This window comes from Centropristis striata, chromosome 3 (genome assembly GCF_030273125.1).
Source record: "Centropristis striata isolate RG_2023a ecotype Rhode Island chromosome 3, C.striata_1.0, whole genome shotgun sequence".
NCBI lineage: Eukaryota > Metazoa > Chordata > Actinopteri > Perciformes > Serranidae > Centropristis > Centropristis striata.
The window spans coordinates 34,440,407-34,467,941 of record NC_081519.1 but is presented as its reverse complement, the minus strand read 5'-3'; the positions used below and the strand labels follow the sequence as shown (position 1 = coordinate 34,467,941).

General features: G+C 38.3%; 2 protein-coding genes across 3 annotated transcripts in view; one reads left to right on the top strand and one right to left on the bottom strand.

Annotated features, from left to right (window-relative positions):
* Positions 1-9,040, bottom strand: part of padi2 (peptidyl arginine deiminase, type II) — a 20,302-nt gene extending 11,262 nt beyond the window's left edge. Inside the window, exons 1-2 of one of the 2 annotated variants that reach the window (XM_059330158.1) lie at positions 8,891-9,040; positions 7,598-7,818 (exon numbers count right to left, since the gene is read on the bottom strand). In XM_059330158.1, the coding sequence (XP_059186141.1) occupies positions 7,598-7,755 (158 nt within the window). In that variant the 5' untranslated portion in view covers positions 7,756-7,818; positions 8,891-9,040. Of the gene's footprint in view, positions 1-3,073; positions 3,498-7,597; positions 7,819-8,890 lie in introns of those variants that run through there. The other variant, XM_059330159.1, reaches the window with a different exon arrangement.
* On the top strand, positions 9,019-27,535 carry lrig2 (leucine-rich repeats and immunoglobulin-like domains 2). The gene is made up of 18 exons (XM_059330155.1): positions 9,019-9,701; positions 11,134-11,208; positions 11,413-11,547; positions 12,116-12,259; positions 12,480-12,623; positions 12,857-13,000; positions 13,304-13,447; positions 15,880-15,960; positions 16,347-16,418; positions 16,632-16,700; positions 18,053-18,216; positions 19,471-19,782; positions 19,974-20,255; positions 20,715-21,155; positions 21,302-21,454; positions 21,752-21,892; positions 22,593-22,862; positions 24,616-27,535. Exons 1-18 carry the CDS (start codon positions 9,514-9,516, stop codon positions 24,846-24,848), a joined length of 3,192 nt encoding a protein of 1,063 aa, XP_059186138.1. The 5' UTR covers positions 9,019-9,513; the 3' UTR covers positions 24,849-27,535.

Sequence of the window (27,535 nt, the reverse complement as noted above, 5' to 3'; positions counted from 1 at the left end):
ATTTTGTTTACACAAAACATAATTCAAGCATACAGTGCAGATCAGATATTTATTCATATACAAGTGAAGATGAGCATTGCTGTAGAGTATGCAGCCGAGCCACAAGCTCAAATTTCAACAGGTGGCAAACCAGAGCAGCAGCTGTAGTCACGATAAAGTTATTTACTCTTTATTCTTTGATACTTGGAAGAAAGCAAAGTGATTTAAACACAAAGTTTTACTTAATCACTTTGAATGATATGTTTTCATGCACAGACATGAAGAAAAATGACATTAAGTTGCAAAAAGAAACTGCAGAGAATATTAAAATTGGAATAAAAAGCCCTATCTTTTTAACAGTAAATTTTCTTTAAATAGAATTTAATGGGAAAAATGGGGGGGGGGGGGGACAAAACATTTTAATACATACATTTAAATTAATCATAAAATATATATTTTTTAAATCATAAAAAATAAATTAAAAATAAATAAAATCGACTGTGTTGCATTAGTGCACTCCCACAGCCTACTGACAGCTCCCAAAATGATATTCAACATACAACTGTACAGTCAGTAGCTCAACTGAAATGGGTAAAAGCGCACCGCTGTAAAAGAAAAAGCTGGGGTTCATTTGATGTATAACAAAAGACAAAGCAAGTGTAATGTGGCACATTATTTGTTTTAACTCAATTATCTAGTTTTCTTAATAGTTTGAAGCCAAATTTGTAATTTAAAACAAAATTTGATTAAATGCCCAGCCCTACGTCACAGCCTATTTGACCTTATAGATGCTACGAGGAAAAAGAAAATATAGTCAACTGACACTACCACCAGATCTCAGGTTTTCCATGTGTCAGCTATATGTGCTTATGTCACTACCACATGTTTCTTTTAAAATAGGTCAATACATTCAGCTTAAAGGATAGCCCCCGCTATAGCTATTTAGTCTATAGTCAATGTCCTAATAAACAACACTTACATGTTGTTAATGTTGAAAGATTTATCAAAATACACTTGTGCTGCTATCCTGACCTGTTGGTCAGTAGTGACCTGTTTGTTCCACCAGGTCACTTTACTGGTTTATTATCTCTGTTTACATCCGACCACATTAGCCCTATATTATGTATTTTTTCTATTTCTATTACATATGTCATATACCACTTACACTACACTGTGTGTATGTCTGCATATATTTAAATAACTGTATTCATTGATTTTCATACTACTACATGCAACAACTTGTTTAACCTATTTAACATGCAAATATATATTTCCCCCAATGTGCAATATCTGCAAAATGCAAAGTACTTTAAGGGAAAAAAATCTGTTTTTTATATCAATGTGTCTGTATCTTGACCTGCTGTGACAACTAAATATCCCCATTGCGGGATAAATAAAATCTTATCTTATCTTTTCCTGCCAGCATGAAAAGAAAAGAAAAAAAAGAAAACTAAATTATAAAAAGGTAATTTTGTATAAAAACACTTTGGAGGGCTTGAACTGCTAAAACCTCATATTAGCCTCAGCTGAATTTTGATTGCATTGTCCCACAGAGTACATTACATTACATTACATTACATTACAGTACATGTCATTTAGCTGACGCTTTTGTCCAAAGCGACTTACAATAAGTGCATTCAACCTGATGGTACAGAACTTTAAGAGCCAACTGTCATTGCTACAGGAGTGCTATATGTTAAAGAAGAAAAGAAGAGAAAAAAAACAAAAAAACATAACAAAAGAAGAGCATTTTAAAAATATATATATATGTTTGGTGACCATGACTTAACCGAGGTAGAGTAAGGACTGTGGATTTTGTCCCTCATCACTTACATTACTGTCGTGCTGGAACAGGATTTCTTATCGAGTATGAGTATGAGCCGGAGGAAAAAACAGTCCATTTGTATGACAAGGCCTCTAGAATGGGTGTCCTCTCAAATTATATCAGGTTTTTGTTTTGGGATATTTAAAACAAAGCCTGTGCAGAGCATGTGTCGGCCTCCCACTATGCCCAGTCTGTAATCAAGCCTCACTCTGTTGTGCTGTGGAGGCTGGCATTTGGCAGAACGTGTTGCCTACATTTCTTTGGGACAACAAAGTCTCTCCTGTTGGACGGCAACAATTGACGACTGTTGACTGTCTTTACTGTACCAAAGAAAATGTTGAACCAGGTTGTCATCCACATGACACCCTCCCCCACAGCTCTATTGATGTGACTTAACAATAGAATTCTTATACACACCCATTTGCCAGTTTATTAGGTACACTTGTCAAAACACAATCTAATATTCTACTTTAAGTTGATGCCTTGGTTCAACTGTATGTTGGAAGCTGTTTGTGGTGCTGTTGAATTGTATTAATGTTGTATTACAATACTGAGGCTGTTTGTGATACTTAGTTCACCCTTATTTATATAAAAGGTGTGGAGTATTTGTTATAATCCAACAGAACTAGAACTAGCTGCCCAAATCCCCATTCAGTTGAATCAACCCCTCCCCGAAACAGGGACCTTATAAACTTAATGGCAATCGGATTTTTTTTTGCGTTAATGTTCAATTAGACTGCATTAGTTTTAGATTAATAAAGTGGCAACAGAGTGTAGGTTAAGTTTCATGAAAACTGGGATTGTTTTTAAAAAATGTAAATCAATAGATTAAATACACGTCACCCATAAAGTTGGAACAAAATACTTTTTTTTTTTTTTTACCTCTTTCCATGAAATGATTGTGACGATGTAATTTATTATTGACAGATAAAGACTACATGTAAAACTTCATTAATCAGTCTCTTCCATACATATCACAATGAAAATGAATGAACAGAGGATTGTGTGTTCCAACTTTATGGCAACCGTGTATTAAAAAAAAATTAAAAATAAGGAATTAGACATTTACACTAGACATACGTTGTGTAGAATATAACAGAACAATACATATATAATATACCCACATAAAAAAGTGAATAATTTAATGAAAGAGTACACTTTGTACAAGAATAGAGACCCCCCAAGCCATTTGCGACACAAACACTCCAGGTGCGTCTTTGTGTGTGTGTGTGTGTACTGTAAATAACAACATGCCGATCAAGTGCCTACCTGTTCAGGTTGACATTAAGCTCCGAGCCCACCACGCATATGACGCTTGTAGTTTGTCCATAGTCTACTCTGAGAGTCCGGGGGTGAATCATGGCTGAGGTCCTGTCGCACTGTGCGTGTCTCTCCGGCTGGTACTGACACTAAATGCTCTGCGATTGTTCCGTTATGAGGAAGTGAAAACGGAGACGAGTCTCACACTCTGTCTGAGACTCAGAGCACAAGCGATAACAAAAGGCTGCAGGTACTGAAGGTTTAAGCCTCCGTGCTCGCTGATTGGTCAGCACATTGCCCTCCCCGTCACCTAACTCTATTCTGTCTCCTGTCTGTCTTTCTGTTTATTCATCCCCTCAGGTCTTTTGCAGTCTGTTTATTTAGAGGGAAGGTTCACCAATACGTTTGGCACATGTACTAAGAAATCATTGCAGCGTCAGTAAAGGCAGACTGCCATACAGTAGTCTAGTTCACATCACTATAATAGGCTACAGAAGCATTCGTTCCATTGTAATTGTATTAATGAACGCACGCATGCGCAGCAGTGACGAGAAGCTACAGTTATTCCCTTTAGCAGGGGTGGGCAATTAATTTCCCCAAGGGGCCACATTAGATACTGCGACGGTTACTGAGGGCCAGACCAATTCTCTGAACTAAATTATGCTTAATATTATTTCATCACTTCATAAAATGCAGTAAATTATCTGGTTTTGAGCTACTACTGATAAGAATGTACAATTATGATATGTTGAGTGGAAGGAGTCAAATATAGCTGTAAAAAACAGTAAAATAACTGCATTTATTTTAAACATAACATACATTCAATCCACACAAACAATATAGAGCATGTATGTTATGCAGTAAACCAGCAGTTTATTAACGTTATGCAAAAAACAATCATGTTTTTGACAAGGTAACAAGGTAAGTCAGTGTTTTTTGTGCAACAAATGCACATAGCTAAAACAGCCTTCAAAAATAAAAGCACTGCGGTTTGTATTGATTTGGGCAATTTGGTTCCAGTCTAGGTGTATAAAAGACATAAAAAACAATACATTCCAACACACATACATACAACAGATCACAGCCTCAATAGATCTATATATCTAAAAACAAAAAACAATAATGCAACAGAAGGCAATTCCAGGTGAAGTGGTAGGTAAATATTCAGATCCCCTCCCTAAGTAAAAGTACTAATAGTTTACAGCAATGTAGATACATTGTTAGTATGGAAACCCTAAAAGTAAACACGTAATAGCAACAAAATGCACTTACAGTCGTCTATTAAAGGAAAAGTATTTGTTTTATCCCTCTGCTTAATGAGGCTTAAAAAAACACCCTCAATCAGTTAATATGCATCAGAGTTGGTTATAACTTCCTTATACAGCTAGGTGGTTTCACCCAGTGATTCCCAACCAAGGGGTGGAGCCCCTTTACTTAAATATTACCACACTGTTCACTGTTTACTCCACTACAATTAAAAGTCCTGCCTTCAAAACTTACTTCATTAATAGTACAAAAGTATCAGCATCAAAATGTTCTTAAAGTATCAAAAGTCGAAGTACTCATTATGCAGAATGGACCCACTCAGATTGTTATTTATATTCCAAATATATAATTGAATTATTATTACTGATGCATTTATATAAGCAGCTTTTTACTGTCCAGATAGGGCTAATTTTAACCACTTAATATACTGTTATGTGGTTTAATTTATTAACATGTGTAATCATTTTAAACTGATTGTATTTTTTCATGACCTGAAAAGTAACTAAAGCTTTCAGCTAAATGTAGTGGATTAAAAAAAATGCAATATTTGTCTCTGAAATGGTGTGAAGTACAAGTATAGTTACATATGTTGAAATACTTAAGTAAAGTACCTCAGTACAGTACTTGAGTAAATGTACTTTGTTACATTCCACCACTGCCAAAGGGTAATAAGATATAGGGGATTATAATCAGTGGTGGAAAGTAACTGAGTACATTTATTCAAGTACTGTACTTAAGTATGATTTTGAAGTACTTGTACTTTACTTGAGTATTTCCATTTTATGCAACTTTAACTTCTACTTCACTACATTTAGAGGCAGATATTGGAAAGCCCAACCTTGAGAAAATTCCAGCATTGTTACATAAATGCCTCACTACCAAGGTTATTATAGTTAACAAAAACTAACAAAATAATGAAAACTAGAATTGAAAAACATTTTCGTTAACTGAAATAAAAATAAAAAAGAGAGTTTTTTTGAAAAATGATAACTAACTGAAATTGTATTGTGTGGTTACAAAACTAACTAAAACTATAGTTTTTCGTCGTTTTCGTCTTTGTCAACTTTTTTCATACATAAACCTTTTTGGTTAATATGAAATCTATTTCATCTATCTGGTTTTATGAATTAATAACCTTATTGGGGCTGAGATGGATAAGACAAAGAGAATAAAGGCAACATTTATTGTGACCTTATTGAATCTCCCACCCAACAAATACTCCATTACAAAAAAAACTAAAACTAACGCTAAAACTAATAAAAACTAAACTAAAACTAAGCATTTAAAAAAAAAAAAAAAAAAAAAAACGAATTAAAACTATCATAATCACTCTAAAAACAAATAAAAACTAACTCAATTAAACAAAATTAAAACTAAAACTAACGAAAAATCCAAAACTATTATAACCTTCTCACTACTAATAATTCAATTATATTTATATTTTAAATATAAATAACAATCAGAGTGGGTCCATTCTGCATAATGAGTACTTTTACTTTTGATACTTTAAGTACATTTTGATGATGGTACTTTAATAACTACTATTAAACTATGATCCTTATTGTATTTCTTTTGTAGAATATTAATTTGAAATATGGAGAAGAGTAATATAGTAGCATATAATGCCAATACTTAACCTTCCTCCTGTGTTATTGTCTGCACTGACCAGTTTTTAGGGTTTTAGATGCATAAAAGTACCACATAAACTTGTTTATTACATCATGGCTTTTTGCCTTTGTCAGGATCCTCTATTTAAACAAAATAAAACAGAAAAAAAACAATTTTACTAAATTAGAAAATGCTCTAATGAAAGTTATAACGTTTGTGTTGTTAAGGTTGATTTCCACCCAGTTATAATATCGATTATAAAACAATATCTAGTGCCAAAACTGAAATAATAAACACACTGTCAGCTCAATAGGGCTGTAAGCCAACAGCCCACTGACAGCCAACTCCTTTCCCAACATGTCCAGATATGAAGAAGATTACTTTATTAATCCCACAATGGGGAAATTCAACCTCTGCATTTAACCCATCCCTTTTCTGCATTTAACCCATCCTTTTTTAAAAATATTATTATTTTTTACACACAAGTGAACAGCAGCACATTACTGCGCCCGGGGAGCTGTGCAGGTGCCTTGCTCAAGGGCACTTCAGTCCTAGACCTGTCTGTACCGAGATTAAAACCGGCGACTCTCCAGTTACAAGCCCGATTCCTAACCTCTAGGCCACGAACTGCCATATGTAAGCCATGCTCATATGTAAGCCATGCCTAAGATCAATTCATTTTAGAGTTGGTGACTTGCAGAGAACACATCTTCATTGAGAAGAAGATATATGATAAACCAAGTTCTGGATCATATCTTTACTGAAAATGAGTCAGGAGAAACAGCAGCATAGCAGAAGAGCAGGTTTCTGAGGAGGACGATGTAGAGTAAGTAGCCTATCAACCAGCAGACACATCTGATGAGTCAGATGCAAGAAGGATAGAAAGACAAATGTATTGTGCTTCTATTGCAAAAAATATCTGCAAAGAACACACTTAAAGTGTCACTTTTGCCACAAATGCATCTAGAGACACACATGCACGTTCTTGCACACAAAGACTATACTTGATTCCTATTGTTTTCATTTGCTTGATTGGTTGTTGTTTGTTTGCAAATCTACATTTTGTATTATTACTGGCACTCGTTTTATATTTGTATTTAGGTTCTATTTTTGAAAAACAAAACAACTTTTGCCTTTTTCTTGAATTAATTATATATATATATGGGTCAACATTGACCCTAACATCATAGATGTTACTATAGTTAATGACATTAAAATAAAATAAATGTTTTTGAGAGATGTCTTGTAATATCCCTCAGTAATACTCAGGTAACATAACATTTTTTTATTTATTTGTTTTATTCTCTTGAGGTTCATTTTACCATTTTTTTTAAATTGAAAAGGAGAGGAAGGCTGTCAAAAGAAAGGGCCAGGGGGCCACTCCAAAAATATAAAGTAGGAGTGCTTCAAAAATCATTCTTAAATACCATACTTGAGTAAATGCATTTAATATGCAATACTGTGCAAATGCAATACTTTCCATACTGGGGTTAATGCTTCCAGATCTGCACGCAGTAGAATAAAAGTATCCTAAATTAATGCTAACAACTCATCCTTAGCTTCTTTGACATGCACCATGTAGCCTGTATTTATTTTTGCTGTCCATTTTCTGTCAGAAGTCTCTAATTCAACGCATGATCATGTTCATGTTCATCTTACCTGTTCAGGGTTGCCTTCATAGAGGTGCCAAGAACATGGACAGCGTTCCAGGTAAATCCTGTCTCCAGACGACATGTTCGACAAAACCCTGGAGTTAGTTTTCTCTTCTTGGGTAACGAGATAGCAGGTCCTTCTGTTTGGGAGATGTCCTGACCCATGTTGGGTTTTGGATTGCCTCTGACTGGTGAAGAATTTCTGGAACAGCAGCCTTTTGTTGTAGTCTGTAATTTGAGACAGAAGACACATGGGCATGTATTTACAGCTCAGTAGCAGCGAGTGGGAAGTCATGTTCAGTCAAGTCAAATCAATCTTAGACATTTAGCCCAGTATAAAGTAAATAATTTGCCTCAGGGAGCTTCATAATCTCTCTTAAAGGTTAAGGGGAAAAAAAACTTCACACACAAAACTTTCACATGGGAAAGTAGGAAGAACCCACAGAAAGAACAATTGAGGAGGGATCAGACGGACAGACAGATGTGCAGCCTAGATGCCCTGTATACAGAATAGTAATAATATTTTTTATTTCTTAATAATAATTCTCCAGCCTGCCTATTGGATGGAAAGGGAAGGCTTTTATTCTGCAATCTCAGATATAAATGCAGAGGACAATGCTGCAGTGATTCATTTTTTACCACTCTGGACCTCTTGACAAGATTTTGGCGAAGAAATGTACATGATATGATACTGTTTAGCACATTGTAAAGTCATATTAGAGCTCACATTACAAATCAAGCCCATAAAATAATAGTAAACATTCTTCATTTCATGCACAGACCTGTCCAGATCCCTGTTTGAGCTCATGAGAAATATTACACAATCTGAGTTGCAAGATATGAGCAAATAAGAAATGTAAGCAGTTAATTTAAAATAAACAAAAACATCTAAAAAAAAATGCACTTTTCTGTGCTTTATTTGTCTGATTTTAATTATTGTTGTGCTGAAATCTTGTATTATTTTTTTCTCCCTAAGTAAGCACGTTGTCTCTTTGTTATAAAAGGTTCTGCAGGAATAATATTTACTCTATTGACACCACTAGACTACTTCTCATGAAAACAATACTGATAATAACCCAATAAGCTCTAGTCACATTTTGCATAACTTAATAAGTTTCATAACATTGATTGCAAAGGGGCATTATGCGTTTAATATGCTAAAAAGGGATAACAATACGTATTTCCACTATTAAAGACTCTTATATTTGAAACTCTCAAAAAGTATAGAGCGGAAATGACCACCAATAACCACAAGGATGTGAAATACAGATTCATAGAGAGGCAGTTCTGAAAAACTTACACGACCATAAAAACATATTGGACTAAAATCCAATCAAATTGTTGCTTTTGTTTGACAGGCGTGAGCACGGACCAATAGAACAACTGTAAACATGATGGAAAGGGGCGGGACATAGAGTATTCTATGTCATCAACTCAAGGCGCTTTGTTGTTCTTGCGGGACAGAAAGACGGAGAAAATAATACTTTAATTCGCTCTAAACATACCGATTTAAGCAAAGATAGAGTTTCACATGGATTAGTATAATCAACCACCAACTAAGCGAGGAGTTAACCCGATACCATCGGGTGGAAACTGGCGTATTTGTGGGACTAAACCAGCTCAGCATTGTGCTAGCATTAGCATTATCTTCTTCGGGAGGGTGTCCACTGTCCAGATTGGAGCGGAAGGAATTCCAGGCACTGGGAAGAAGGAGAAATCTCTGCTGGGATGCCTCAAGCAAGTTGGGAAAAAATGTATTTCACGGTCCCGCCTGGAGTTGTGGCACTATAAGCCCGAAGTATGTGTCTGTTTTATTGATATCAGATTGCAGGAGCGATTTAACGGTGGTTTTGTAACCGTTAACGTGCCAGTTTAGCGAGTTAGCCACGTAGCTACGTAGCCCTCAGTAGGAAGACATTTAAAATGGCGGAGGGTTGGCCCATTCCTTCGGCCCTTGTCTTCATGCTGTTGACTTTGAGTGCCTGGGCTCTGGAGTCTTGTCCCACTCCTTGCTCCTGTATAAAAGGGCAAGATGAGGTCCATATACTGGACTGTAACAGGAAACGGCTATCGACGGCTCCCGTGGACCCACCAGATGGGATAACACAAGTGTGAGTACACAACCGGTTAGACCCCAATGTGTTGAAGTTACTGAATCCACAGTACTGATTTATTGCCCAACCAAGGGTGCACCTGAACACACCAAGACACTCAATTTAGATGTATTTAGCCTCTTAGTTGAGACGATTGTAGTTTTTCTGTTGTTTGATTAGTTTCAGTACATTTATTATCATAACATTTAAAAAGAATGATCATAACGTCACCCTGTTAAAATAATCGCCTAACTCATTTTTTCAAGTTTTGCAGGAAACACAAAAAAACTTAACCAAAAGTGTAACATATGACATTTATTGATCATTTAACTCAAAAATGATGTAACAAAGGATGGCTATTGGCATAGTAATAACACTGTGTGTAAATTCTGTAACTGAAGAGAAATAAATGACTTAGGCAATTTTTTTGAACATGCCTTTGTGACTTAAGCAAGCTATGGTAACACTTTATTTTGAAGGTGTCTACATAAGAGTCACACAAGCTTGTCAGAAACATGACATGATAAGTATCATGAGCATTAATGTTACTTCAGAGTGTCTTTAATGTTCATGACACATCCCATGTCATGTTTATGACACGCTCATGTCACTCTTATGTAGAGTGTAAGTCAAAAATGCATGTTCAAAAAATTGCCTAAGTCACATTTTATTTTGATTTAGGCATAATAAATCCGCTTAAGTCACACACTTGACATAGGGCATGATCTTTAAGGGGTAAAATCACATGATCTGATCAACTGAGGATGTAGGCTATTTTACCATAGGTGGCTGGCGTCATGAGGAGATGATTTAGGCAAAAAAAATGTTTTGACAAAAATGACTTGGGCGATTATTTTAACAGTGTGAGGATAACATCCTGATTCCTTGAAAAAAATGTCACTAAGTATGAATCTAACATGATGTGGATACAGTTGCCAGTTTATAAGTTACATCTAGCCATAACCAACTCTAATATAACACCACTGCAATATATCCTACCTTCATGACGGTTATAATGTTTAAGTTTTTGTTAAAACTGCCTGTCAATTTGGAGGTCATAATCTGTGTTGTTGTTGATTTGCAGTATATTCTTTACCATATTTAGTCTATTCATTAATATAATACAAAATCAGTGTACGGTTTAAGAGCATCTACTAAATGCATTATTACCATTAACATTGTTAGCGTAATTATGATAGCATTTGTTGTATTGCAGTTGAATTGGTGTGTATTACTTTTTACTAGGTGTTACTAATTAACTGACAACTAAATTAACCTATCAAGCCATGTTAAACCTGCGTAAATTGCTCTGATTTTCTATAATATTTGAGAAGGATATGTATAAGCTGTGATTTTACTGGTGCATTTACAGATCCAGTCGCTGTTTTTTTTCCCCTTGCCCTTTGTCTTCTTTAATATGATACTAATGTTGCATTGAATTTCATTTCAGAACCATGAATCACAATGAGCTGACTATTCTTCCCTTTCTTGGAGACGTTTCCTCAAATATCACCTCGCTGTCATTGTAAGTACAGAATCCCCTTCAGGTTTTTTTCACCTCATCTGTTACTGCTCAAACAAAAAGTTGGCATTGGATTTCTTTATATAAAGACATGATCCCTTTTTTGTCTTGCTTTCTTTACAAGCTTCTCCCAAAGAGAAATAAAAAAACGATTTAACATTCTTTGAAAAGGAAACACAGACATTTCATATTTTTTGTACAATTCAGAGTCCACAATCGGATCTCAGAGCTGTCAATGCATCAGCTGCAGCCATACCTTTCACTGGAGACACTGGACCTGACATCCAATTCCATCTCTGAGCTCAAAGTTGGATCCTTCCCCTCCATGCAGCTGAAATATCTGTAAGTAATCGACTTTATTTAACCTTTTTTTCCCCGATGAAGACATGTATGAACAAGTTATCTACAAGAAACCTGACAATAAACGTCAACGAAAAATAAAAATGAAAATACTGAGTGCATCCACCCATCAAGGCTGCACAATACTGCATTAGTATTAGTGCATAAACATTGTATTTCAATAGAAAATATCCAGGATCTAATGTAATTCACAAAAACATGTGTAACAGTTAAACAGCTTACAATTGTAGTATAAAAGGGAGAACCGGCTTTATATAATAAAACATTAAGACGACATGGCAAAAGCACACAACAAACACAAGCAACAAAGCACATATGAAAGCAAAGTATTATAAAATAAAGACATTTCATGTATGCTTATCAAGCCAGAGTCCAAAACACACCTTGTATTGATCAGTTTGTTGTTGATAAGACAGCATCTTATTGTAGACTCACTGGCTCTGTGGCGCCTCCTCTTGTGGATATTCACACACTGTAGATGTAACTACAGAGCAAACCGTCTTCTTCTGGCTGATTTTGGCTCTAATGTGTCTGCTCTTTTATCTCAAAGGAATTTGAGTAATAACAAGATCAGCGTCCTCGAGCCTGGCTGCTTTGAAAACATCTCCAGCTCCCTGCTGGTGCTGAAGCTGAACAGGAACAGATTAGCCGTGCTGCCATCCAAAGTCTTCAAACTCCCACAACTGCAGTTCCTGTAAGTATAGCATGCTGTGTTTTGGTTTCAAACACTGAATTCTACCAGCTCATAGTTGGCAGACAATCTGTGTATTTGGTTGTAACAGCTCTTACTTAAAGAGTTGGCAGAATTTGATGCAATTCCAAACAAAAAGCAAAATCCAATGGCTGTAGTTTCTTTTGGCATAAATGTACTTGATTGAGGAAAGCTGTTTTTTTTTTTTTTGCTGTCATTTTAGTGAAATGAAGCGTAATAAGATCAAGATAGTGGACAGTCTGACATTCAAAGGGATGGACTCACTGAGGTCACTGAAGATGCAGAGGAACGGCATCACTAAGCTCATGGATGGGGCCTTTTTCGGACTAAACAACATTGAAGAACTGTAAGTATAGTCTTTAAAGTGACATTAAACAGTGTGTTCATGAACAGTTGTGGAACAGTAGAGTGTAAAACTTAAAAAGAAGCAATAAAGAGGTCTGTAAATACACTTTGTGAGGTGGGCAAAACAAAACAGTTCTCACAATTTGTTCCGTATTTTTTTCATCTGGCGTGAAGTGTTGGTACAGTACCATTGTTTTTGTTAATATCATTTTGTTTATCCCATCTGTGTCTCAGAGAGCTGGAGCACAACAACCTAACAGAGGTCAACAAAGGCTGGCTGTATGGACTCCGCATGCTGCGTATCCTGCGGGTCAGCCAGAATGCTGTCGGCATCATCCGACCAGACGCCTGGGAGTTTTGCCAAAAGCTGGAGGAACTGTGAGTGTGTTTGCTTCATAGCTAAACTCCCCACGCAGCTAAGAGTCCCCACTTTCTCTCATCAGCCCCAGGCTCTGAAATTCATTCTCTGTGCTCAGAGGACTTACTGTTATCTTGCTGCAGTACTGTTGGGTGTCTGGAGCAGATTCAGTGCTGTATTGCCTCCGGTGGATGTACTGGATACGTCTTTAACAATTTTGTGAAATTGCCTCATTTTGGAGTACCATTCTTGGAGTTAGACTGGTGTTAAATAAGGAAATTGTTTGAACTAATCTTTCTCATATTTCTGGTTGATTTGTGCAGGGACCTGTCCTTCAATCATCTAACTAGACTTGAGGAGACAGCTTTTGTGGGATTAGGTCTCCTGGAGAGTCTGAACCTCGGAGAAAACTCCATCAGCCACTTGGGAGAGGGAGTGTTCGGGGGCCTGGCAAGTCTGCGCACCCTGTAAGTGCTATACCTCAAAGAAATCTGTATGAAATATGTTTAAACTATTTGATCTAACAAGTGAAATCAAGCACAGTGTGCAAAATATAACCCTCCTGACATGTTCTTGGCTCTGTGCATTCTCATGAAGGCTGCCGACTACAGTAGGTCTGTGTTTGTTTCACTTTTCTTGTTTAGTTCTTGCCGTGTCTTGACTACATTTCCCAAGTAATCCTAAGTAGCTCATATAACAGTAGAAATTGCCACTATTTTAAGCCTGCATCCTCTAATACAGTCTTTGTCGCGCTCTGATCCTGCTTGTCTTTAGTCATATGTTTAGTCTTAGATCACACCACCCCACTGTGTAATTTCTGTAGAATCCTGTTCTCTTGGCTTTGTGTCCTCTGTCCTGCCATCCACTGTGAGCATCATGTCAAATGAGTTGAAATCTGAAAAATATATAAGGTAGTTCTGCCCACTCACAGGAGAAGCAAGCATAGCTGTCGCACTCTAACATTTAAAGCCCTGGGAGCTTTATTACCATGTGCAAACATATGTGAAAGCCCAGATTTCTAAATTGAATATTTGAGAGGGCAAGGCAGTACACTGTAAGCCATGTACTTAATCATGCACTGTGTAGAAGGTTGTTGTGATATTTTGCGGGGGAGAGAATAAACTAGTCCCCACGCTGTAGCTGAGCCAGAGGCCGAGACATCAAGGTTGATAGAATCTTCTGAGTCAGTGTGGACAGCAAGACTCTGTCTGGCCCGGGATTTGAGGTTGTTTGCTTTTTAATATTTTATCAAGTTTGGATAAAAAATATATCAACATATAAAATGCTCAACATATCAGTGTCTACTGAGAATATCAACAAGTGACACAGCAGCTCTGCCTTTGTCAGGGGGAGAAATTGGGATGTTGAATAGGAGTGTCAGGGTTCGATGCAAGTTCAGTACAGCAGTACAAACAATTTTTTTCTTTTCATTAATTTTGAACAGACCGTAGTGCCGCTGACAAAAACCTCTAGCTGGGGAACTGAGGTAGCATTTTGCCCACTGGCAACTTTGGTAAACTATTTTCATTATAAAAGTGAGGAACATTTCAGATACCTCTATATTACACTGTGCAAACACAACAAACACTTGCCCCCAAAGGCAACAATTGCAATAGGCTGTAAACCTGAACAGCATCTCTTATGCTATAAAATTGAAAATACAAAACGCATAGAAAAACAAAAAATGATCACTGTTTTTCATTTAATTCCACTATGGCTGCATTTAAACATTCAAATATCCTAACATTTATCATCCTGGGGATCAGCACAGCTTTTTATGATGCCATCGAATGTGAATTACATTTTGATGTGTTTCCATTCACACCGTACAACAGTGGAGAAAACAATACACCATCCTTGTCTTATGCACAACTCTTTCCAGTGCTGCTGTAGATGACTGGGAAAAGGCAGGCGGGTCTTTCAACTCTGGTGTTTCATTTGCGATTGCCATGTTGCTAACTGCGTATGTCTAAAAGTGCTTGCACCAAACTGGTTCCTCATTATGTACATCAATCTACAGTTTATTTTGCGTGCTGCTGCATGCACTGGACCGTGACCCATCCAATCGTGATGTTTCGGTGTGAATGCATCAACCTTTATAGCCCTAGTTTTGAATACTATAACACATTGTGCCCGTCATTGTTGCAGTTAATGGTAGTTATCTGTTACGTTAATGTCTTCCTACATTTTTTCACCCCATATCAGTGCCACAATACACATAACTGGGTTCAACGTCTGCTCCTTTGACCCTTTTTCTATTCACACAAATCACAAAAAGTGTGTGCTTGCAGAATATTTAGGACATTTCTGAATCATATTAAAACCACCACAAAAGCTTTGAAAATACTAGCTAAGGCTCAAAATATTGGCCTAATTGAGCAAGTATGTCTTGGTCATACCTGAAGAAGACATCCTTGAAACTGTGAACTCATTATTTGCCAAGCAGGCTTCCGCTCCAGTCACTGAGCTGCACAGAGGATGGGGTCATATTCAGGAGCTTGACCATCCTTGGAGCTTTCATGAGAGAGGGGAATTGGAGGGTGCTGAGGTTCTTTCAGAGGTGGCCAGGCATGAGGAAAGAGAAACAAAAGAGTCCATGACCATCCTGTAAACACAAGGCTTCTCTCTGTTTCCAGTGGCCCCGTGAACTGTCCCTGTGCTAAACAGAGCCAATTAATTTCCCCTCATCAGAACAGCAGGGGCAGCGAACTGTAACACACTGAGGACATATGGTGTCTTAGATTGTTAGTCTCCTAACTGAGAGTCAGTGCTGCTGACAACAACAGTAAAGCTAATGTGTCCTCTCTGTGGTCTTCAAACACAAAGTTTAAAGGAGTAATCACATCCTCAGTCTGTGCAGTGTGTGTTTAACATCTAAAATCTGACTCTTTGTTTTCAGAGATATCCGGAATAATGTAATCTCCTGGGCCATTGAAGACTCCATTGGTGTTTTTGATGGAATGAAGAAGCTGAACACACTGTAAGCGGACTCACATTGTGCACATATATAGATAGATGGGTATATTAACAGATTTTTATTTAATATCTAATACAAGTTTGTAAAATATCTTTCATTTAGACGGATACACCAGGGGTATTTCACTCCACATTATGTTTCTGCCGAGATATGTTTGTTGATGATGTGAAGCTTTATTCTGATAGAATAGATAGATCTGTTTATACGAGTTGTTATTGTTCCTTAGTCTATCCTAACTTGCTTTGAAATCCTGTTAAATTTGTCAATTTAGCCTTAACAAAAGCTGTTTTCTCAGGGGTTCTACTGTGGGATAAAATCTTACCCAGGAGCAGGTTTTGTTGCAACCGTGAACATCACTGAGCATCAAAATAATTTTTTTTGTTCTACAGAATCATACAGCGGAACAAAATCAAATCAATCACTAAGAAAGCGTTCGAGGGCCTGGAGGAGCTGGAGCACCTGTAAGTAAAGCCTCTGCACACCCCTCTTCCTCCACACAGTTATACCCTGTCCCACTAGGATCTCTTGTTGTTGTTATATGATTTAAGATAGCAGAAACTTTTTTTCTTTTACCACTGTGCTGCTGTTGTTGTCTTATGCTTGTGAAATGGATTGCCATTTTAAACAAATCACATCATAGGTGTGTCTAATCCATATTTCTGTCCACTCTGCAGGGACCTCAGCAAGAATGGCATCATGTCGATACACCCTGAGGCGTTGTCCCATATGAAGCTCAAAGTGTTGTGAGTAGACACTTAATGAATCTTACAGCTCTCAGCTTTTCCCCGTGTTGATATTGTTTCTTTGACTGGTTTAACAATGTGGCTTTCATTAAAAAGTGATTATAATGATTACATTATACTGTAAATAAAGGACATGATTAGCATTTCAAATTGCCTAAATATAGTTATATAAAGAGGATAGTTTTGGTCTACTCCAGCTTAAATAATGAATGTATAGGAACAATGTAACTTCACTTTAAAGCATTTTACTCTATTTCGTGGTGACAAGCAGTTGGATAAACAGAGATATTAGATTCAGCTTTTGAGTTGCAGCATTGTCATTTACTTCATTAGAACAGCTGTGCCTCCAGTCTGTGAGGGAAGACAGTGGAAATGTTGAGGCTCTTGCTTTTTTCAGGTTTTGATCTTAGGTGTGTCTCTCGAAATGCCCCAGCAGCTGTCAGACTCAGAAAATGTATCATGGTAGTAGTCATATCCTGTTATTAATTAGTCTGCTGCCTTAATAGAATATATCACTATTTACTTGGCGAGTGGATACTGTGGCTTTGCTTGATAACTCACCTCATGGAACATAATGGTAACACCCTTGTAATTAAGGTTTATTTTTGGATAAAGTGTATTAAAACATGGTTCTGGAGGCGTTGTTAGGAATAAATCTATATTCCTGTGTTGATTAAGATCATTTAAGGTTACTTTCACACCTGTAATTTGGTTCCTATGGTTGTTTTTTTTGTCTCTTGCTGAATGGTTTGAAAATGAGGACTTTGATGAATTACTTGAACACCTTTCTATATAATGAATTTGATTATTTGCAATGATTTTATATGCTATATATGTATGTCATTGCATGTTTTCTGTATTGTGTTTGTAATTTCCGTTGTCTAGTGGGCCATAGTCTGGCATTTAAAAAACTGTCAGGCCTATCAATAACACGTATCCTCAGGGTTCAGTGGAACAAGGTTGTTTCTTTTTCTCCACAAGGATTGGTCACACGGGGCCACCAGAGCTCTATTTTTTTATTATATTTGCTATAATAAAGACTACTTCACTATACCACATATCAGTTGGACCTTTCTGTCACTCAGCTACTCTTAGGCTGCAATTGATATGTTGTCAGAGTAGATGATTTTTGTTATTTAGGAGAAAAAAAAAATCATTTCAAGCAAGTAGACGCAAGCTTGCTTTTCTTAAGGAGTAAATAATAAATTACTTTTTGAAATGTTCACAAGCTCATCCTGGAAATCCCAAATTAATGTTCATTTGTTCAGTGTGTTCATCTCAGCCGTTTGCTGATTCCAACTAATTTTTCAAAGACTCATTTCACGCTTCCTTCATTACATTTCTGTTCCCAGTGTCCTGAACACGAGCAGCCTGCTGTGTGACTGCCACATGCAGTGGCTGGGGCCTTGGCTGACTGACAGCCAGTTCCAGCAGTCTGTCTCCGCTATCTGTGCTCATCCATCCAGTCTACTCGGTCAAAATGTCCTGTCCATCAGCCCGGAAGAGTTTGTTTGTGGTCAGTCTCATTCTTTGTCTTGTGTTTGTTTAATACTGTTCCCAGTCGGATCTAATATGAGTACTCTTCACACAACACAATGGATAATGTTTGTTGGTGTAAACTTCAATTTCATAACCGGTTGCACAAAACTTCTGTGGGAAATACAGCTGTTTGGCCTAATAGATCCCCAGGCTGACCACCGTACCTTGGGATGTCCTGATCTGGTCTGAAAGACTTTTTTTGGTATTTTTTAACTGATCGGTTTCAGCTTATTGATTTTCTTGTGTAGCTTTCATGCACAGCAACACAAGTGCAGTCGCCATCAACTCTCAAACCCTCTGCTGTCTCTTTCTTCCGCTCTGCTGAGCTGCAGGTGTAGATGCAGGAACCGAGCTCTGCTCACCACAAAACAGCACTCCATGAAAGACAACAAAACAAAGAACGAGACAGTTTATTATGCTATTTACATATTTATGCACACTCTTTTATGTCAGATCAGTATTTTGCATTTTGCTTAAATCTATGGTGCCTAGTGTTTCACTGAAGGCAGAGCCTAGTTCCTGCTCAGAGGGGAGACAGCAGTACTGAAGACTGCTGTAAGTGCAACAAAAGCCCTGCAAGCAAAAAGCCAATAGCAGTGCTTTACTAGTGTAATTGCTGAAAAGATGCACGGACAGCCAAAATAAACACTCAACGAAATACAGTTCATTCAGGTAACTCAGGCAAAGGCTGCAGCAAACAATAGATGATGCTTTTTGGAGAGAAAGGAGAGAAATTTGTCCCCTGAAGGAATTTCTCTCTCCTTTTCTCAACAGCTACAAACCAAAACAATAATGCAGAGAGGATTAGCCATTTTATACTTCATTATTTTGTAAAAAAGAATAACAATTTAAAAATGACATTAAGGAACTGCTTGGGTACAGGCTTTTTTTTTCTAAATGCATTGCAGAGCTATTCGATTGTCATTTGTTGGATTGATTTTTATGCATTTAATGATAATGCACTTGAAGCGTTCAATGCAGCTGTATTATTGTAGGAAAACACAAGTAATGGATCAGGACTCAGATTCAGCAGAAACAAAATATTACGACTCTTATTGGGATCTGATGAAAAAAAAACTTTATCGTGCCTTTCCTATGTGTAACCTTTCTGGTACTTGCATACTTCATGTTGAACTCCTACTAATATCTTACATTTCAGTTAAGTGGTCCGCTGTAAAAAATGGAAAACTGCTTCAGGATTTTCACACTCTCTGTCCCTGCTCCTCTACAGATGATTTCCCCAAGCCTCGGATCACAACTCACCCAGAGACACATGTGGCATTGCGAGGGAACAACGTGACTCTGAGCTGCGTTGCGTCCAGCAGCAGTGATTCGCCAATGACCACAGCGTGGCGGAAGGACGGGGAGGTGCTGTACGATGCAGAAGTGCAAAACTACGCTCGATTCCAGGAGGGAGAGCTGATCTACACCACCGTGCTTCACCTCCTCAATGTCAATTTCACTGACGAGGGCCGCTACCAGTGTGTGGTCTCCAATCACTTCGGCTCCAATTACTCCAACAGGGCCAGGCTTACTGTCAATGGTGAGGATGTTTACCCTCTGTCAGAGAATGTGATTGATGATTGTCAGTGGAGGTCACACTTTTCACTTGCCCTGCAGTCTTTTATTTTACTTTAGCCCTGGCACACAATATACAATAAACTGTGTTCTGGTACAGCCCATGTCATTTTATATCTATATTTAATATCTGTCCCATCCTTGACTGTCTTTCAGAGCTGCCATCCTTTCTTAAGACTCCCATGGATTTGACGATCCGGACTGGGACTATGGCCAGGCTGGAGTGTGCTGCTGAAGGCCATCCATCACCCCAGATTGCTTGGCAGAAGGACGGAGGCACTGACTTCCCGGCTGCCCGGGAGCGCAGGATGCACGTGATGCCAGATGATGACATCTTCTTTATTGCCAACGTGAAGACTGAAGACATGGGAGTGTACAGCTGTACTGCTCAAAATGCAGCTGGCAGCCTGTCTGCGAACGCTACTCTCACGGTTCTGGGTGAGTCACCCACCTGATCAAAAGAGCATATTACTGCTGTTTTACTACTGGGTCATTTCAGCTGAGTCACTTTGTTCAAATTGGCTGCTCATCTGTGTCATTACACACAACCTTGTTTCTGTGTTTCATCATCTGCAATTTTAACTAACAATAATATAAATGAAAACCTTTTAATGCCATGTCAGTGGAGAGCACTATAATTCGGCTGGATGGAGCATCTCTAACACAACTGTTACATCACTGTTTTAATATCTGTGCGTCTGAGACTTGATTTAAGCTATGTGCTTGTTTGTAATCAGTGACTCTGTTTGTGATCAAAGCTTAAACATTAGTACTAAAAGCAGTCTGTTAATTTAAAAAATAACAAACTTTACCTTAAACACATCCATCTGAAGAGTTTGTTACAAATTCCAACTGGGATAATTCTTATTTAATCAATTAATCCTCCTTTTCTTGCAGAAACTCCATCCTTCATGCGTCCCCTGGAAGACAGAACAGTGGCCCGTGGGGAAACCGCCGTGCTCCAGTGTATAGCCGGAGGCAGCCCGGCCCCACGTCTTAACTGGACCAAAGACGACGGGCCTCTGGTGCTCACCGAGCGCCACTTCTTTGCTGCAGCCAACCAGCTCCTTATCATAGTTGATGCTGGTCCTGCTGACGCTGGGAAATACACCTGCATCATGTCTAACACTCTGGGAACTGAACGTGGCCACATCTACTTGAGCGTCTCACCATCGCCGAACTGCGATACAGGCACGGTGTACAACCAGGACGGCTGGACCACCGTGGGCATCGTGGTGATCGTTGTGGTGTGCTGTGTGGTCGGAACCTCCCTTGTCTGGGTCATCGTCATCTATCACATGCGCAGGAAGAGCGAGGATTACAGTATCACCAACACAGGTCAGCAGCAGTTTAGACACATAACCATCTGTGATATAAACAAATAATAACAGCTGTTTAGAAACAATGAAATGTGTCTGTGGGGACGGCCTTTTGTTCTGACTGTTTCATAGAACTCTAACAGAATGTGTCTCCGTCTGTTCCAGATGAAATGAATTTGCCAGCAGACATTCCCAGCTACCTGTCCTCTCAAGGTACCTTGTCAGAGCCTCAGGAAGGCTACAGTAACTCTGAGGCTGGCAGCCACCAGCAGCTCATGCCTCCTCTGTCCAATGGATATGTCCATAAAGGCACAGACGGTGAGTCATTTTCTCTTTAAATGTGGTGAATTCCACCATATTTCATTCTTTGACACAACTATTTTATCTTTGGATTTTTATGAGATTTACAATAAGTTTTATCTTGACAGGGTTCATACAAAGTATTAAAAATGAGTTTTCAAGCTTAGGAATATGGTTGAATTTGAATATTCTCCTTGAAAATGCTAAGTTCAGATTCAAAGATTGTGAACATTCCCATGCGGATAAGGTGCATTTGTGCTTTGGATCAGATCCTGGCTGAAATGAGACACTGACTAATTATCATGTATGTCCCAGGTGTGTGTTATGGAGACACGGGCAGCGAGGTGGAAACTGAGGGGAACGGCATGCTGCACTGCAGGGTTGGCTCATTGTTCACTGGCCGTAGCAGCTTCCACCCCGGAGAGCCCCGTGAGGGCCTAGCTGGAATCCCCACAGGTTAGTGTCATCTACACACAAGCAGTCGTGTGTATTTGTATTTATTTTTAAAGTATTCGTTTTTTTCCAGCATTTTTATTGTTTAGTTAAGAGTTCAGTTTTTTTGTCTCTGAAGGATTTTAAAACAAAGATATGTCTGTGCCCTTCACTAGGCTGTTCAGCTTGTCTATTTATGTAGATGTATTCACATTAGGTAGAATTGAGGTTGAAGGTCCTTTTATACATCTATGCATATATTTTAATGTATTGTGCATATAACATTTGGATCAATTAAATATAAAACACGCATGCTACTGTAATTCATCAGGGTAGGACTAACAGTTACAGCAGTATGAGCATAGATGCAGTGATGGACACATAATGTACCCACAATAAATAATATAGAATAATAATATAGTTTATTTTTATGGCATCTCTGTAAGAAAAAAGGCTCTAGTGTTTTAACAAATAAAAAAAAAAAACAGCTTAACTAACACCCATAATGTTGTAATACATCTGAAATAAACCCAAAAAGCAAAGATGGTGAGAATAATCATAATTAATGAGGGGAGTAAGTGTACCTGAGAGGCATTTTAACAGCCACGGTCAGCATACATCACACTGATCGAGTCTCAAAGCGAAGCCAACGTCTGGAACAGGCTTGAAAAAACAAACGCATGGAAAGTAACACTTAATCAAGATGCACATTCTTTCTTTCCAGGTGGTGCAGGTCCGCTAGTCATCTGCTCTGACTGCTACGACAACGCCAACATCTACTCTCGCACACGGGAGTACTGCCCCTATGCCTATCTGGGGGAGGACGACCCGCTGGACAGGAGTCTTCCAGGCCTGAAGGAGAGCTTCAGTGAGCACGCCCAGCACAAGGACGCGGTACTGGAGAGCCTCATTAGCAACCGGGACTCCTCCGTCTTTCTCACCTCACACGACAAAAGGTTGAGCAGCCACACTCCCCCGGAGCACTATGCTAATGGTGAGATTTGGAAACAGGAATTTGTACCTATTAGAGCAAGGTGGTGACACCATCCTTTGTCTAGGTGCCAACTATCATGTTCTACCTGCTGAGGTGTTTTTGGGTAACACAAAGAAATTTTACCCTCCTGCAGCGACTGAAAAAAATAACCTCTTAGGATTCTGTAAATGCATTTTCTCTCATTTTTGTGGCTGGATAAATCTTGCAGATCTTCCGGCAAATTTTAGCTCGACTTTACATACAGTTTATATGCTGAAGTCATACATTTACTTAAAGATGAAAGATTTCCCACTGCAATAAATCCACATGATTATATTTATTAGAAATATTAATTTTTCAGTTGGATACATCCATGCATTCATAGAGGCTTGTTGTAAAAGTTATTCAGGTAATCATAGTACTTGCAGGCTTAAAATAACATTATATTCTCTATTGAGATTAAATAAGTAACAACTGCAACTAAATTACTAAAAACCACCTCAGTGCTGAAATGAATTATTACTTTTGCTAATGATTAATTTATCCATTACTTTCTTGATTAACCTCTTAATTCTTTTAAATTTCAAACAATGGAAAACATGTTCTGACAGTAACAGTGAAAGAACATCTTCAGATTGCTTGTTTACACTCAAAGATCTAAAGGCTTTCAAGCTACATGAAGGGTTTTCCCTGAGTGTGGCAATAGCTGGAAACAGTTTGTGCACAGACCTTTCTGAGTGGCTGCTTTACAAAATTATTGTGATATGAGGGACAATTTTTCTGCAGAGTACACACAAAATGTGTTCAAAGCCACTTGCTCTGTGCTGACTGTTAAATCTAAAAGAGAACAAAAACTGAATTAAGTTCACTTTTACTAGACTTTATTAGGCTATTTCTCAATATTTCATTAACTGGTAATATACTCTCCTGACTCCGAGCCTCCAACTGACTCTCACTTTTCACTGGAACGGTCACATCTGGATGGCTGGTTTATTGAGAGCGTGTTAGACTATGTAAGCCAGTGACAGTGCATTAAACTTCCCCATACTGAGTTACTATCCCAGTCCAAAGATGTTCTAATAGCCTATTATATTCTGTCACTTCCCCCTGTCCTCCTGCCTTAGACCTTTTATTAAAGAACACTATTATCTTTTATTTCTGGAAATGAAATTTCAAGTTATTCCATTATTTCAGACATCAGTGACAAACAACTGCGTACCTCTAGGGCTGGTCGTAAACATTTTTTTGAAACTATAAATGGAGGCAAGATGTGGCTTTTGCTACTGCAGCAACTAGGGAAACCATAATAAACAGTGCTGCACAACATATCTGGGAGAAACATCCTGTGGCCAGACAGACAGATGTAAACAAAAATTTCTGCTTTCTAAAAAGAGCTGTAAAGTACCGGAGCTCAAAAAGTTTGATAGCCCGTCCTAGTTATTTGGTAACTTAAGCAGACCTTTCATTAGCACAAGCACATTAATTTGGCTGAATAATGGCAAATAATCGCTTGCTTCATGTGTTTTTACCTCAACACCCAATAGTTTTGGCATTTAAAACAAACAAACAGACCCATTTCTTTCTTTTTTTTGTAATTTCCTGTTGGAGTTAGATAGGTACACCTATATGACAGTGAAAAGCAGTAAATTATTTAATATGAAAAGCAGAAACCAGATAATATTTGGCCAAGCTATGATTGTTTTTTGTTAAAAAAACACTTGGTTGTGAATCAGATAGCATGTCGGCATCTTATTGTGTTTTTCTGTCTTTGCAGATTCTCTTAGCAGGTCCTTCTGGGGAGAAGGGGAAGATCAGTCCTCGAAACCCCACCCAGCTTCATCCCAGCACCCAGTGACAGTTCACAGGACACCACCTCTGGCTTCCACTGCGGACGGAGCAGCGGAACAGAGTGAAACAGAGGCGGACTGTTTTCCCAGCCACTGCACACAGGACCACAGAAGTGCCTCTAATAGGACTAAGCCTCAGGAGCATCCTGCTCCCACATAGGTCCTCACACTCCGCCCACGTTCTGCCTCTGACTCCTCGTTGCTGCACCTCCTCCCCTCCCTTCACCCACTACCTCCAAAGAGACTCGTCACATTCTGCCAAAGATGCTCTCTTGTATGTTTACATTCCCCTTTCACTCAAGAGGACATACTAACATTCTCCGCCGTGGAGCGACTGCTGTGTCAGACTGGAGAAATGGACCAGTGATTAAATTGACCTCCTTCTTGACATCTCCAACTCTGCAGGACCCTTTTTCTCCCACGTCCTCCACTCCCTTTTGTTCTCTTTCTGGAGAGAGCTATGAATGTATGCTTTAAAGAGCCATGTCGGATGCTGCCACAAGGGAACGCCAAGAGTCTTTACAAGCTCTTTCCTCCGTCCCTGCTGCTGTGGGCGAGGGGAAGATTTGTGCCAGTGCACATCACACTGGCATTTTTCTTTCATCATTCCTGGTACAGACACCTGTTGGAGCAGCCTACGTGACTTTAGTAGAAATTACAAACCACCTATAACGGGAGGTTTAAGCAGGTGACCGTTGGAGGTCCCTGACCAGCAGTTTGTGGTTAATAATATAGGAAAGAACATTGAAAACAAACATTCCCACAGGCATCCCGACTGACTCAAAACTATGCTATCTGGTATCTTGTTATGCAAATCTCAGAGACAGTGACACCAAAATGTGGTGTATATTATGAATATATATAAATATATCCTAAATCATCTTTATCTGATCTTGTTTTTGTCCTATGTCAAACACCGTTGCTAATTTCTTCATTTTTATGTCATTATAATGATAAGCAGTTTGGGGAGAGAAAGCGTACAGTTTTTTTTGCACATGTGACAATCATGGTTTTGCTGGCTATTTTCTCATGGTTGTCTATGGACGGCCATTTTAACAAGCATTCTCCGTAACCTCGATCAGGTGGCTTTATTATACAGTATGCACTGATTTGTTTTCTGCTTTATCATACCATACAGGCACTTAATTTAATGGTGGTAAACTTTATTATGCAGTGTGCATGCCGTTTTACATTGTGAGGATTTATCGTCACAGTTTTATTTCAAAAAGCTCCTGATCCTTCCATAAATATTAATTAAATCTAGGTTTTCACTTGGGACTGTGAAAATGAGAATGTATTGTATTATTTTATACATGTATGTATGTATATAAGACTAGTAATCTATTAAATTCATGTCTTACTAGTCCATTTGCAGAGAGGTTTGAGACATAAGCTGCAGTAATTTTAAGCTTATTCATTTTAAGCCTTTATTGACCCAGCAAAGTTTTTACTTGTTTGTTCAGGTAACACATTTTCTTGAGAAGTGGGTGTTATATTCCTCCTAACCGAGAGATAGTAATCAAACAGCTGCCAGCTTCAGCAAACTGTACTGTTTCCACATGTCAGCTTTTAAATTGCTTTGAGGTTTTGGAAATGTAAAACGCCTCTCGTAGTGTAAAAGAACGTGTTCTTGTTTCATCAGGTTCTATGTCACGAGTTCCTCTTTAAAATCCTCTTGATGATTGCACTTCAGAGCTGCTCAGATGTGATTGGCTCTGGCTCCGTTTGTGACTATCAGGACTCTTGTTTGCTCAATATATTTAGAAAATTACCCTCAGTTGTGAGTTTATTCGGTTCACCTTGCTAAAACCAATGCAGTCTAATATAAAAACCTGACAACAAATCGTGCCTTCATGACTGTTTGGGTAACATTTTTACAATGTTAATTGAACTTTATGGTTAATTTGGAGGATGCTGTTAAATTGTATTGAGGTATACTGAGAGGTACTTTTATTATTTAGCCCATCCCATTTATATCAGTGATGGTAGGCTAAGTAAAAGAAACTAAATCAACACTCCAAAGCAGTTTCAAGGAACACTAAGCATTATTACATTCATGAAAGTGGGATTTATTTTAGACTTTGTTAGTTTTAGCTCAGTGAACCTAATAAACTGACAACTATAAGAATATATCATACTCATTCTTCATTGACATGGTGTCTGACAACATATCTGAAAGTTTATTTTGTTATTGTCATTTCTGTCTTGTTGATAATCAGCACTGCTACATTCTGCTCTTCTTTTACTTTGGACCAAGAAAGGATTGCTCCTTTTCTCTCAGTGGTGCATGCAGATATAAGTTGCACCTCATTCTTGCACTCTTTTGGGTTTAAACTTGTTTTGGCAATCATCAGCTTGCCTTTAGTCCCCAGATCAGCACATTCCAAGTCTCTTCCTTAGAATTTGGCATTATGAAGCTCAAGTTCTTTTGTACTTTGTCACACTCCCTGCTATTTGTTGTTTCTTGCTGATGTTTTTTCTGACTGTTGGCCAAGGTCAATTTCATGCCCCCTTTGAGCGATTTGAGGAATTCAAATGAAATCCCGCAGTGATAAGTCATCCTAATGGAGCCACATGTCAACATTTTCTGCCAACGCAGCAAAACACAATGTGCATCTTGTATCGTTTTGTTCTCTGAACGTCCTTTGTGACTTTATACCAAAGTTTAGCAGTAACTGCTCTGGCAATATCCAATGCTGCTTGTTTATTTTGTATTGTTGAAGTTTTGCATTTTGTTTCCAATAGTATTTTTTTGGACCTTGTTTACCTGTACATTCTGTAAAGCATGTCTAAAGAGCCTTTTTGTTACGTAGCCATTACTCTGACATTAAACATGAATTCTGATAA

Bases quoted from the DNA above. Each gene is read 5' to 3' on its own strand.
- lrig2 (XM_059330155.1), top strand. From the start codon at position 9,514: ATGGCGGAGGGTTGGCCCATTCCTTCGGCCCTTGTCTTCATGCTGTTG. The intron at 9,702-11,133 runs GTGAGTACACAA...ATTTCATTTCAG, and splicing joins CCAGATGGGATAACACAAGT to AACCATGAATCACAATGAGC. The intron at 18,217-19,470 runs GTCAGTCTCATT...GCTCCTCTACAG, and splicing joins CCCGGAAGAGTTTGTTTGTG to ATGATTTCCCCAAGCCTCGG.